Below are 13,863 nucleotides of genomic sequence, written 5' to 3' on the forward strand. Positions count from 1 at the left end.
GTTCATAACAAATAGAATTGCTCGTGCGAATTTTTTCGAGTCAATTTCAATCGATTATTTTCACAACTATTGTTTCTTCCATTATTTCTGAATAAAAGATTCTCCATTCGCTACGATCTCGCGAAGATGCTAAAAACTTTGAAAAATCAGTCTAATTTTCTTCCCGCAATTTCGTTTCTTCTCTCATTTCCGCAAAGATGAAAATCTCTTTTTATCCAATCGAAAGGGCGAATAGAAGGGAAAGCTCCGAGAGAGCTTATCGGGGGACGGTAATTTCGTCGGTGGCGTTCTATCCAGCGAGGAGGAAATAAAAGCACTCGAGGGAAGCGTTTTCATCTCGAAGATACGCGGATTCTCGCGTACGTAGTACACACTCCTACGAAGAATGCTCCGAGCAGCAGCAGCAGCAGCAGCAGCAGTCTTGCGAGAACGACGGTAACCGTTCAAGGCCAGGATACTCTGGCGAACGATATCGAGGCGGGTCTGCGGGGGAGTCGAATACGCGTCACCACATTTTCTCGATGCTAAAAGACCGAGCATCCGGACGCTCGCCGCCCGCAGCGGAGATCGAGTAAAACGGTCAAACGTGATTTTCTTCTTGTTTAATTACGACGAAGAAAAATCGATGGTCGACACTCGTAAGCAAAATTCCCATAAAAAAATCAATTCGTTTGTAACGATCGGCTCGTTATGCAACGACACAGGGCGTTGTGGCTCCTCTGCGAAAAAAATGTGCTGACAGCCCGTTGGTGTTTGCACCATGAAACGAAAAAGAAAGAAAAAAAACTAAATAACCCGGTAAAAGCCAAGATAAACGACATTTTTTCTCAGTCACGTTTCCCTTGTTTTAGCCGCGTCAGTGTTGATTGCCCGATGAAAAAACGACCTACACCAACGTGGATTCGAGTGCGCGAAACGCGAAGTCGTCAGTTCGAAACTCCGGCGGCACGTTCGGGACACGCGGAGAGGGAAACCAGATTTCGCGACCTTTGTCGGCTGCGAATATTCAACGTCGTAAAGGATGTGTCTGCGTGTATACATTCATCCTTTACGATCGAAGGCGCATATACACGCGTCCACGCGTCTATTTATACGTGAATATTTTCTTCTTTACGATCCCCATTATTTTTGCATGTGTGCCGATAACCTAATGTGTCTCACAGCGAGAGACTTGCAGACTCGACTTCTTCATCATGGATATCTTGCCGGTTAAAAATATAATCGGAGCGTCGTTCCAACACACATTTTTTCATATTCAATTATCAAGGAAATTCAGCAGCTCGGACGAAAGTCAACATTGAACTCGTCGAAATGTCATCGGCGTCGTCGAGACCCCAACGGATTCGATTCAACGCAGAATGTTGGTCGAAAAGAAACGACAAAAGCATCGGAGCTCGAGTCAAATTGTGTTCTAACGCGAAAAAATATTGAGTCCTTTGTTATAAGTGAAGAAACCCCGCGAGCAGAACAACTCTCGTCGTCGAATAAAATGGCAATGCGCTCGATTCTAGTCGGGGAATGAGATGAAAGCTTCAGACCAGAACTCAAAATTCGCTGCCTTAACCTTTGAAAAATTCGTCATTGTGACTGCCAAACGATGTCACGACCGGAAATAGCACTTGGCTAAATGAAATCGCACCAAATACGATCAGAATAAAGCCAAATCGATATTTTTCAACGTCGTTAACGAGCAGTCACACGATTATGAAACGACGAGCTCGCACACCGGCGAATATTCGATTAAGGAAAAAGTCTGTTTCACTCCCAAACGTACGTTGCATTCTCCACATTAATTTTCAACCTTTCGAGGAACGTTCGGTATCACCGGATTTAGTCTCGGACGAGACAGATCAGGCCACGTATACATTCGGGGAGAACTGCGCTCGATGCATCGTTGACGTCATCGTCTGACCATTTTTAAAACACAGCTCTCTTCCGAAACTGAAAACCAGTTTTCTCTCGCTGCGGAGCGCGATGCATGCGTCGCAGGGTCGTCTAACGAAGACGAAATTGCAATACTGATGCAAGTATGGTGGAGGGACGAACGAAAATGGAAAAACCGAAGGCGACGGATTTTGTTAAATAATTTATCAAGTCGGTGAAGCCAAAGCATTGCCGGCTTGTTTTAGTGGACGGAGAAGAGCGTTCATCTCGCTCGTTAAAAAAAGAGCGATTCGACGAGATTCAGAAAAAATTATGCGTGCGTGAAAAAGGAGAAAAAATTTGTCTGAATAAACGGGGCATTTCGCAGCACCCCCTGAAGCTTGAAACAGACTTTCCTCCCGGGATGATTCAGAGTCTGAACGATCCACGCAAAACCGTAAGCTCTTATCACAATCGTGTGTTATGAACGTTATATGAGAAGTTACCGGAGAGCGCTTAGCGGCCATAAAGAGAACGATAAAAGAATCTGATGTGTATAGAAAGAAAGGCAAATATGCATGAGCGAATGATAAAAGCCAAAAGTGATTATGCATTCGCGAGTGATGTCGTCGCGCTTCTTCAATTTCGCCAGCCTCGTTTTTCTCGCTTTCCTCGCGGACGAGAAATATTTTCATTCCCATGCGTACCAGTACGAGTGAGATTTTTTAGTTGACTTTAACGATGAAGGGTGTTCGAAGAACTTTGGAGGAGCGACGCTGAAGCTTGCAACGCGTCCAACGAAATTGACGAAAACAGCATTTCTAATTGACCAATTTTTTATTCCACGAATCATTGGTGCAGACCGAAAAACTACGAATTGCAGATCAGGCAGGTAACAGGATTGGAGAATTAGTGGAATTGTTGGAGAGTTTTTTCACATAATTTCGTTGGACTCGGATTCGGTTGCCATCAGATTTGAGCGGAATCGCTCCTGGCTCTTCCGTTATTTCGAAAACTATACTTCGCAGTCGCTACACATCGACGGTGGGATTTGAGAAAAAGGGAGGCTCTGCGCGTGAGCGCGATTAGAGTTTCCTCACCGGCCGATGAAACGCGGTACACGCGTGTAAAATGAATCTCGAGGCAGAAGATTCGCGTAATCTGATACGTGCTTACGAGGAGAAATGAGAAACACAACGAGAGGCTTGTGCTTATGTTATTTGTTGAGCAACGCGACACGATGTACCGAGGATAAATATTTGAGAAGCAAATAAGAACGAACGCTGGTAAAGGAGACGTATATAGCGAGTAAAATTCTCGTTGCGAAAACTCCGCGTGAGATTTCGACGGCACACATTGCGTATGAAAATTACTAGTCGAAATAAACCGTATCGGGGATCAGTCGGGGTTTCAATGGCGCAGAGTCACGGGGATCTGAGCGGGAATTACGTCATCGAGGTTGGTAAAAGGCAGTAAGAACAGGAATAACGAGGGGGTGAAAAGAGAGCTGAAAAATTCAGCGGCAACGAACATATATACGTAAAAATCCTGGAAACCGGAAGCTTCTGTTACTGTGGGAGGAAAAAAAGGAGGAAAGTAGGCGAACAGCCTGCTTCGAGCTCCAGACACAAATTCCGATAATTCAAAGGGTCGCGAGTACGCGCGGAGGCGTTTTGCCGATAATTTTCAACATTTAGCGTGCACACAGAAATTCTTGAATGTCCGTTCTACCCGGTGAATGAATGCACATTGTTAATAAAGCCTCGGCTGTGTCTGCAAGCGGTATCTATGCACAAACGTATACAGTGATATGCAGCACGCACTGGTGAAACTAAAAGCGTATTAAAGAGCCCTCGGAACACGCGCGACCGACTCGACCTCGTGACCTTCTCCGATTGACCCACAGCCGCGCACGAACCAAGGTGGAAAGACACATGCAGGCGAGAACCGAGAGAGGGAGAGTCTGGAACAGGCTTCGTTTATCCTCGGCTATCGCGCACGTGGCTCTTTCTAGTATGAGCTCTCTCTTTCTCTCCCTCTTTTTTCTTGCTCCCTCCTCCGCACGGAGGCTAGGCGCACCCCTGCTCTCAAAGAGCGTCTCGCTCTTCTGTACTCGCTGCATGCACACATTTTATCTTCACAGCATTTGTGGTCTATATATAAAGCAGGCTAAGCTGCATATAGACCGGGACACGACACGGCGAGTGACGTCGTCGTTCGATATATATTTTCTCCTCAAATACTTTTCCACTGGTAATGTGACCAGTGGTCCGCGTGGAAACTGGGTCCGTGAGACCCCGGCCGAAACTTAGCTTCATTTGCAGCACTTCGTTTTCGATGCAAATCAATAGGCTTTAACGGTTAAATGAAGGAGGAAATTGCACATGGAGAACGAGCAGTTTTCCCACTCGATCGCACCGCGAGAGTCTCGCCAAATTTCATATTCCCAGATCCTCGATAACGGTAATTAATATTCATGCGATATTGCCGCAAATATGAATAAATCAATGGGAAGCATTTGTTATCCAACGGCTTTTCACGACTGCAGTTAAATTGATTGCAATCTGAGGATTGTCCGCATCAATAATTCATGCGCGATGATAAATCATTCATTAGATATTTCCAGCGGTACATTAATTCTTGGGGAATGCAGCAACAACGTTCCAATCTCCTGAGATCGAACGTATACGCGCCTGTGCGATACTCAATTTGTCCTTCCTCCTGTCACGGCTATTTTTCACGGCCAAAGACTCTTGAACACACCTCGACACTCTCGTCGCACGTCTGTACACACATGGGACTGGTCGTGCTGAACTCGAGTTATCTAATTTCTAATGGTGCTCGAAGGAAGCGTAGGATCTTGCGCAACTGACGAATACACACGGCGAACATGTAAATTTTTTATCGCCATTGCGTGAGTAACTCGAGTTCTCGCGAACCAACGTGCTCGCTCAGCCCGCAACACACTCGACCGCACATCTTCGTGGCTGTTCCATTGTTCGGGCACGTGGTCACGACTCGAGTCCAGCGGAAGCATTTCAATTCATCGCTCATTATACGAGGAAAACTAAACCGGGGACAGAAATGCGCTCGCTGTCGCTTACCGGCTTCGCCGCGATTCGAGTCGGCTATCGAATTTTAGAGACGACGTTGATCAAATTATGGCACTGAAGCTTGCAGCGTCGGAGTCCAACGAAATGTTCTTTCGTTAATTAATGTTATTTAATGTTGATTAGTTATCATTTTCGTTAATTTCGTTGGACTTCAACGTCATAAACTTCAGCGTCGTATCAAGATTTTTGCGGGGAACGCGGAAACGATATTTTATTCAGCCGAAATCCGTCAGGCTGTCAAGGAATCCATTGAACATATCATTGATGTGAAGGTTTTTACGAAAAATTGATGAAAGATTATGAAAAAGTGCCAAGTCATTGCGGCGGGGAGACTCGGACAAAAGTGGGCACAGAAAATAACGAACTTTTATCATGTTTTTTTTTTTTTTTTTTTCAATTTTAATCCTCAGTGTGCACACCTTCACAGCGAGACATTTCGTGCACATTGGGTCACTTTGATCACGCAGGTCATTTTTGACATCGAATATCTCGGTAACTATGCGCTTTTCGGAATAAAAGGTTTAGTCACTTTTTGCAGTGAATTGATCCAACATTAAGAGTGCAAAGTCGGATTTCCAAAAAAATCTCTTTTCATTGTTCAAAAACGTGCTCAAAGTTGATAGTGCGCGTAAAAAGCACTTTTTCGGTTAAATCACTCGTAAAAACTTAAATTTTGAGTTTTGAAAAAAACCCTTACAGAGTTTTACAGACAAGGGTTCATGCTTCAAGGGGAAAATAGTCCACTTTGCAACCGTTCCAAAAAGTGTATTTATTTTGGAGTATGAAGTGGCTATGCTCCCTACTCTTAGTGAGGGGATAACGATTTCTTAATATTGAGGGTTTTACTTATGAGATGCTCATCTGTAAATGCTATTCATGTGAGAAAAAAATTTTGGGGTCAACCTGACCCCAGATGCGCACTAAGGGTTAATGTTTTCTCAATATTGTGAAAAAATAATAATCAATATTTCAGGAACAAATGAAAATTGTAGCTCCGAAAGAAAAATTTGACATCGACGCGTGCCCCGTTTTGACTGGAATGTTTTTTTTCTGCAAAAGTATGTGACGAATCGTACATTTTTTGGTTAAGGGAACAAAGCTTCCCAAACTTCTGACAAAGCACAATATTTTCTCGAGTATCTCATTCGGCCCAATTTCTCTTAAGGATGGCTGGTTCGATTGAAAAAAAAATGAAGCTCATATTTTGCAGAACCGGTTAAAAAGGCAGACGGTTTTCAAGAAAATATGGCAACTCGGCGTTGAATAAATAAGGGGACGGGGCACGAATAAATAATCCGCGGATACGCGAGCGCGACAATTCGCGAGCAAGCGCACTGAGCGCGTATGTAGAGGACTTGCACTTCATGCCTCGTTCACATTTGTGCCAAGGTTGTCTCGTATACACTCGTGTGCTCGGAGGCACTTTTCGACTTGGGTTTATAGCTGGAATATGAACGTATGTCTACGTGCCAACGTACGTTTTTTCCCCCCGTGGAAACTTCTCAGCAACACGAGTGCGAAAGGTTTTTCGCACTGATGTTCTTTTCAAAATTTTAAGGTAACGAAATACGCGGATGTCACGCGCATTTCATTGATCTTTCGATCTCACCGAAAGCAAGACGACGACGTCGCGAGCGGGCGGAGGGCAGAGGGAGAACGCGTCGTGGGAGCCGAGACGGCGAGTCGTGTGACCAGCGAGCGACGTCGCAGGAAAGAGTAAAAAAGTGACGAGAAAGATCATAAATTGCATTGGTGAAGGAGCCCCTTGGCAAGATAATGAATATATGTATTTATAATAGAGCGTAAAGTGCTCATGCAAAGATAACGAAGCGATGGCGTGACCTTCCCAGGGCGCGGTCTTTCTCCGCGTTTGTCCCCTCCGCTTCTCGCTTCTCTTTCTCTATCTTTACGACGACAACAGCGAAGGGGTGCATTTGTCGTTGCCGGAATCTCCATTAGTCTATCAGTTATACATCCGCGAATGTGCGTATGTTCGCACACGGACGCCCGATTAGATGCAATTTTTATCTTCACATAGGTATACATAACGCACGCAGCATATTGTCCGCGCACGACAACACCGCGACTGATAAGAGAGCTTCAGCTATTTGCGTTGCTCTCTCTCTCTCTCTCTCTCTTGCAAAGAGAATTGACCCGCGAGGCCAGCCGCGGCAGGACCCGCGCAATTGATCTTGGCAAATACACATGCGAGCGTACATGCACCCGCGCCTTCTATATGTCGCACTGCTCGTTGTGTGCGCGTCGTCTCAATAGCCGACCTTCACCCCGAGAACATTCGTCATCGTCGAGCACGAGCCTTGCGAAGTCGCTGGCTGCTACGAGTAATAAGCTCGCGAGTATGTACAGGGTGTCCCGTTGCCACGACGTGTCCGCGCAACCAGAGTTTCTGAGTTTTTTACGTTCCTGGCAATTCCGAGGGGAAAAATCCTCGGGATTTTGTGACGGAGACGCCGCCGTTGCTCAAACGTCGATTGGCAACGACGAAACGATAAACGCCTTGATCGGGGGGGGCGGTAATTCGGGAGGGAAACGCAGGAGGACTCACCCCGGAGGAATTTCCCGGTCCACGTGATCGCGTCGCCACCGTGTACATGGGCAGTCCCCAAAATCTCCAATTCCGAGGGAACGAGAGCGAATTTCATTACAAACGCCCTCTGAATCTTCTCAAAGTTGATGTAAAGCAACGCGCGAACGAGACCGTTTATAAATTCGAGCTAAAAAACGCGCCTCCCATCGCGATTTCCTCACATTGAGGAAAACTAACGTTTTTCACGATTTCTAGAGAGCTTTTCTCACCGGATTCAAGATTTTCCATTTCGGACTTCTCCACCTCTCGAGAAATAAAGAAAAAAAAAAAAAAAGGCAGAAGCCCCGCTCTCCTGTTCGTTTCTAATCTTAACGACGAGTTAGAAATATATGTACGAAGCACGAGAGGAGCGAGTCTATTAGTGCCGATGTATATAAATCCTCGAGGGCGCGGTCACCAATGCCACGAGCAAAATAGGCGTGTAACACGTTCGCTAATTGGGCGTGTACCTATGCATCACTCCTAACGCATATATGTACCCGAGTCATGAACGTTTATTCATCGAGATAATGTACACGAGTGACGCCAACACGAGCGTTACCACGTGATTCGAAATATCGATATCGATATACATTTTATGAATGAGAAGGAAGTCGAGCCGAAGAACATTGACCATGTGCGATCCGCGGATAGAAATCTTCTCTGATTTTTTCCAAATCAGCTGTTCTCGATGTTTAAATTACGAAATTCAATATCACATATCGTTAGAATGCAAGAAAAAAAATTTCTTAGTCATTAATTTTCAGTTTTTTTAACAGTGGATTTTAACACGAAGGAAAAAGGATTCGAAGGGTGTCTAACGATGTTTTTCGAGCTCAATTTTCTCTGGGAATTGTAAAAATTATTTCTTTGGAATCATTCGACGAATTATTATACCATTTCGATGATCGTTATTATCGATTATTTACAAGGTACCACTGCTCATCAACGGAAACAAAAATATTGCACTATACATCGGAAATAATGAAAATAGTCGAATTTCCTGTGTTGCGGTTAATTTTTTTTTTTTTTTTTTGCTTTGACGTGTGTGTACATCCTTCTTAATCACGAGACCGTTTCGCGTCGTGACGCTAATTGTATGACCCTCGAGTTTATTAACGAAGCTGCATGCAGCCGAGAACGAATGAGAATGAGCGTAATAGCGCTGTTAAAATGGTGCTTCAAATTGTCGTTATACTCTGATTATTTATCGCTCAAAAAAATGTTTATTCTCATTATAATTTTTTGAAAATAAACATGAAATACGAGGTCGAGGGATTTGCGAATGGCGAAAAATGAAAAAATCACTTTCAGGCAATCTGTCAGTGATATTTTTGCTTGCTTGTGTCATTTCTTCGCGTACGAATACTTTGGGAACGGCGAAAAGTCATAACGGACAATGAAAAGTTCGTAAAGTGTCTCGTGCGAGGCCGCACCAATAATTGCGAGGCTTTGTAAAATATAATAAAAATTATGTATTTGCACAAAAATGTATGATATATTCGAAATTCCTCGAGGGACACAAAGCGCAAAAAATGTGTGTGAAATATCACTTTTTTAAAAGCTCAATAATATAACAGATAAAAAGGTCGCTTAAATGTCAGAGGCTGTGAAACAGCTTTTCGCCGCATGTGCGCTCGCCAACAGACGCGAAAACAATTTAGCGAGCAACCGTTAATACAATTTATTTACGATTACGTATTTATACGAGGAGCAAACTCACACGCGCGTCTGTTATTACTGTGCCTGAATCAACGATATGAAAAGCTTCGGAACACATGTGCAATAACGCACATAATGCTTGCTCGGTGTGTGATAAAGTCGAGACTCCGCGCACGACATACAGTATACCGACACAATGAAAATGGCTCAATAACGCTCTTTCATTGCAAGAGTATATTCCCTTTTTAGAATTCGCGTTCGGAATTTTTATTGAAAACTTAAACGAGAATCATCGATTCGGTAATTCGGTTTAAATAACGCGTCACATTATTAACAATTCCACATCTTTTTATGGAACAAGCGACAGAAAAACTCGTACAATTTTCAATCGACAACGAATGCTTAAGGAATTAACTCTAATTAGAATTTTCAAAAAATCGATTAGTAAATTTGGGATATTACATATTAATGGTAAAGAACGAAAACGAAAACATTGGAGCACTTTCGAGGTGAAGCCGTGATTCGAAAAATTTAACAATCGATTTTTTAATTGCATTTTTCGAAAGTATACATATTCAAAAGTATCATACTAAAATTTTATAAAGATCTGAGCAGTCCAAGTATGCTTTTGAGCGCCGTTCACTCGGCTGTCTGAGCGCGCTAAAATACGCATCGGCCGGTGCGGTACCGCGTACCTGCCTTCGTTTAAACGCGTTTTTCTCAAAATTACATTTTTGAACGGCTCGTTGATGAAATCTCCGGAACTATTCAACCCATTTTTACCAAAATTTTACCACATGTACTTTAAGACCACAGCTGTGGCGCATGTTATACGAATTTTGAAATTGTTAGTGGAACTATTTTTTTTTTTTGCAAAAAACGATGAAAAAACGTGCTTTTTCGTAGTTTTTTGAAAAGTGGCTGTCATTTCGTGATTTTTGAAAAAATCGAAAATCGTATGATATGCGCCATAGCCATTCACCCATTGAATCTAAAACCGTTTTTTTCCGATCATCCGTTCCAGAGGTTTTTTCAACAAAACAGTCAGAATATCGATGGAAATTTTACATCGTTGTTTAGTTAGCGATACGAGTTTTCAGCAACGAATTAATCACGGAGAACAACGATCGAGTTGTGCATGATGCGCCTCGATGATGATATTTGTGACAAGAACTTTCGTGATTCCATGATTAAGGAAAAAAGTAATTTGAGTTGATAATATTTTTCAACGAATGTACAAGTTATGAGAATAAAAGGACGAGTTTTACGACATGATAATAAACGAAAAAATTGCACAGATAGCGAACATTTCCTGCCTCAGGCTATTTTATCCACTGGTAACGTGGACACTTATGAAACGATGAGCGCAAGGATTTTTATTACATTTATTACCCTCAACGCAGAAACCTTTTTATTCCGCGCTCACAACTTCCACTTAATTTTATTATTTTTCTCACGGTTGTGACACACAATAAAGTGAGAAAAACAGAAATTCAGAGTGATCTCGACGTCTGTGATATTTTCTTCGAGCAATAAAAACGAAAACGAGTTTTATTTTGATGGGGATTGTGCGCTAAAAAAATTGCGATACGTACAAGTATTACCTCGAGCCCAGTGTTGGGCCTGAGCTCCCTGGATAATCGCCGTCACTGACATCATTGGTTTCTCCTTCTTCATCATCTTGGATGATTATTTGCCTCTCTGTTCGTTTATTTCAACCGCTTGAAAAGTGTTTGACGAACATAGATTTTTCACCGCGTCACCGTTCGACGTACCACTTCGAATCCAAAAGTCGATCGTCCCGATGTCGACGAGCTTCTATTTTTTCCAATAAATATTTCACTCGCTCACACGCGCGGATCTCGCGAGCTTAGAATTATCGTGGGGATTGATATTTGGCTGGATTTTGGTATCGTTGGAGCTGAGACAAAATTCGTTAATGAGGTCAACTTCGATTTCCGCCCTTTTGTACCCAAATGATCGCGAAGTTCAGCAGTCAGAATCCCAAAGATTTGTAAGCTAAAATACTATGAAAACGTGCAAGTTCCAGGTGTGGACAGAAAAACTCGAAGAAATGGCTCTCCCTTGTGTGACGATCCTAAAAGACTCGACACGATTGAAATGAATTCGAAATTCACTTCACACGTATTGACATTTTTTTCCCACCAGTCAACGTAAAAGTGAAGCGAAAAAATTGGCGCGAGAGACACGAAAATACGATCCCCGGTCTGGCACGACTCGCAGTTTCTATCTTCGCGAATGCCCCGCAGCATAAAAGAAACGGTATCGATGTATACACATTTTCTTATTTTTCTTATCGCCTCGCGACGATCCACGATTTTATTTCCTCCCCTCCGTGACCAATTTTCTATCAGCCCGACCCCCGCCTCATCCCGAGGCGAATTTCGTTTGTCGCGTCCTCCGTGAACGAAGAGGAAAATAAATGCGAATAAAAAAACATCACGAGACGAAAAGAAGAATTCCAAATAAAATTTTTCGAACCTGACGATCCCCCTTTTCGCTGCCCCGGTTCGCATTATTCTCTCAAAGTCGATCATCAATCTCAATGCCGCGTTGTGCCTTCTCAATATATTTGCTAACGGGATAAATACATCAGCCGTACGGTTTTACTTCTCTCTTATCGTCTCGAGGCAAAAAAAATCTCGACTGAAGCGTTTTTTCAATTTCTCTAAAATTATCACTTTCGAAATCACATAAAATCGTGTTTTCGATAACAGAAGGAGGAAAAACTTGATTTTCAAATGTCACTTTTCAGTCTGCATTGTGTAAATCAATAGGAAGAATAAAATTAGCCAAAACCAAAGTAAAGTGTTGGGGCTCGATCGAATTCTTCAATGGGAAAACCTCAAATTTTTCATTGCGACAAAATGATTCGTTTTTCAATGCGATTCATTTTTTGACTCGATTCAATTATTCTATTCAGCGTATTCAACATTTATATTTCACCCACCGACGAATAAGATAAAAAGGTTTCATATTTTGTTAAGAGGTTGCGAACGTTGAAATATGAAAGGAAAAGCGAAGGTCACCGAAAAGTAGACTCGCCGCGATGGATCGTGTGTGCATTGACTGTGAAATATCTCGCAAGAAAAATTTCGGCGGAATAAAATTTGGAGAAACGTCTTCGAGTGTAAAAAAATTGTCGAGCCGCGTTGACTCATTGCGAAAATTCCTTTTCGCATTAAAATAAAAGTATAATTACTCGGTCTACGAGACCCAATTAGAGTGAATAAAAGCGGCCGAAAATGAGGTAGCAACATCAAAGATAATTTTCATTAATCGCTGTTCGAGCGAGTCTCGAAAATGTCATCCCCGTTTATTTTCCGAGTCGTCGAAGTAGAGCAACTTTGGAGTCTGCGATCGTTTTTTTGCTCGTTACTGCTATTCTTCCAGCTGTTTTTTCCGCAGTCTATTCTCTCCTCCGTTCGTAATGCCCGCAAGCATTGTTCGCGAGTCCTTCGGGGCCAATCAGCGGAAGAAGAAAAACGAGAGGCGAGGATGGAAAAAAAGGTAAGATTCGTTGGCGTCAATGAAAAATCGGGGCTTTTGAGGGAGCGAGACGAGGCGGAAAAACGAAGTAAGAAAACGAGAATAATAGACAGAAGCAAGAATATAAAAAGGAAGGAAGAGGGACGCCGCGGAGCGAGGGGCGCGAGTGACGAGTTCTTCGGGCAAATTCCCGGTCCGCTGGGCCGCCTTTTCGTCGTGGCGGAGCGGCGCTGTTGTGCTCGCGCTTCGCGCCTCACTCATTCCCCGCGAGCTCTGTATACGAACGAGAGAATGCGAAAGAGAGAGATAAACCCGCGAAGAGGAAAATGAGAAGGAGAGCAAAACAGAGAGTGCGACGGAGAGGAAACGAGCGAAAAAGACGCACAAAGAATGGAAAAGAGCGAGAGAGATAAAAAGAGAAACAAACACGCGAACGGGCAGGGAGAAGGAGGAAGAGTCGCGGAGCGAGGAAAGGAGAAAGAGAGGCCACGGAGAGGAGGGAGAGGAGCTGAGGATAACTGCGGTTGCGGCGGAGCGGCGGGGGCTCCGACAAGAATTCAAGGCCAATGCCGAGCTACCCGAATGGGAGGCGGACGCGGATATATACGGTATACACTACACATGCGCCCGTACAGATATGCATGAACGTGAATTCTGCACTGGTTCTGTCGCGGATTGCGCGACGTCGTTCTCACGGGTGCATAGAGTCAAATCGATACGGCGAGTGTGTGCTCGGCGCTCTATGTGCTTACGAAATTATGCACCTGGATGCTTCGAAAAAACTGTTCCTCCGCACTTCCATGAACGTCACGAGCCAGAGCTTCGTACGCGAACGAAAAGTTTTTGGTAAACGACACGAAAGTTTTCGAATGTTCATTTTTTTCTGGAAGCGAAATTTTTTGTTTGATGGATGGTTTCGGGCTAAGGAATTTTCGATGCTGCAGAGCTTTCAACTTTTCACATTTATTTTCAATCCAAATATCCATTTACCTCAATTTCATGGATATTTTTTGCTCGTTTATATTTAAAAATTTTATTCGAAGTAATGAACTATTTCTTAGATACTGAAAGCTCAGTAACATTTTTGTTAGTCGAAAATTTCTCAATTTTGAGTTTTTGTAAAAAAAA

At 43.3% G+C, this 13,863-nt stretch overlaps 1 protein-coding gene across 10 annotated transcripts in view; it reads right to left on the reverse strand.

Moving 5' to 3' along the window:
• Positions 1 to 13,863, reverse strand: part of usp (ultraspiracle) — a 43,319-nt gene that overhangs the window by 11,564 nt on the left and 17,892 nt on the right. For 4 of the 10 annotated variants that reach the window (XM_043417445.1, XM_043417444.1, XM_043417447.1 and 1 more), the window contains exon 2: positions 10,821 to 11,146. The exons of 1 other annotated variant lie outside the window; for it this stretch is intronic. In XM_043417445.1, the coding sequence (XP_043273380.1) occupies positions 10,821 to 10,905 (85 nt within the window). In that variant the 5' untranslated portion in view covers positions 10,906 to 11,146. Of the gene's footprint in view, positions 1 to 10,820; positions 11,918 to 13,863 lie in introns of those variants that run through there. 5 more of the 10 variants (XM_043417450.1, XM_043417449.1, XM_043417446.1 and 2 more) reach the window with 4 other exon arrangements.

This window comes from Venturia canescens, chromosome 4 (genome assembly GCF_019457755.1).
Source record: "Venturia canescens isolate UGA chromosome 4, ASM1945775v1, whole genome shotgun sequence".
Lineage (NCBI taxonomy): Eukaryota > Metazoa > Arthropoda > Insecta > Hymenoptera > Ichneumonidae > Venturia > Venturia canescens.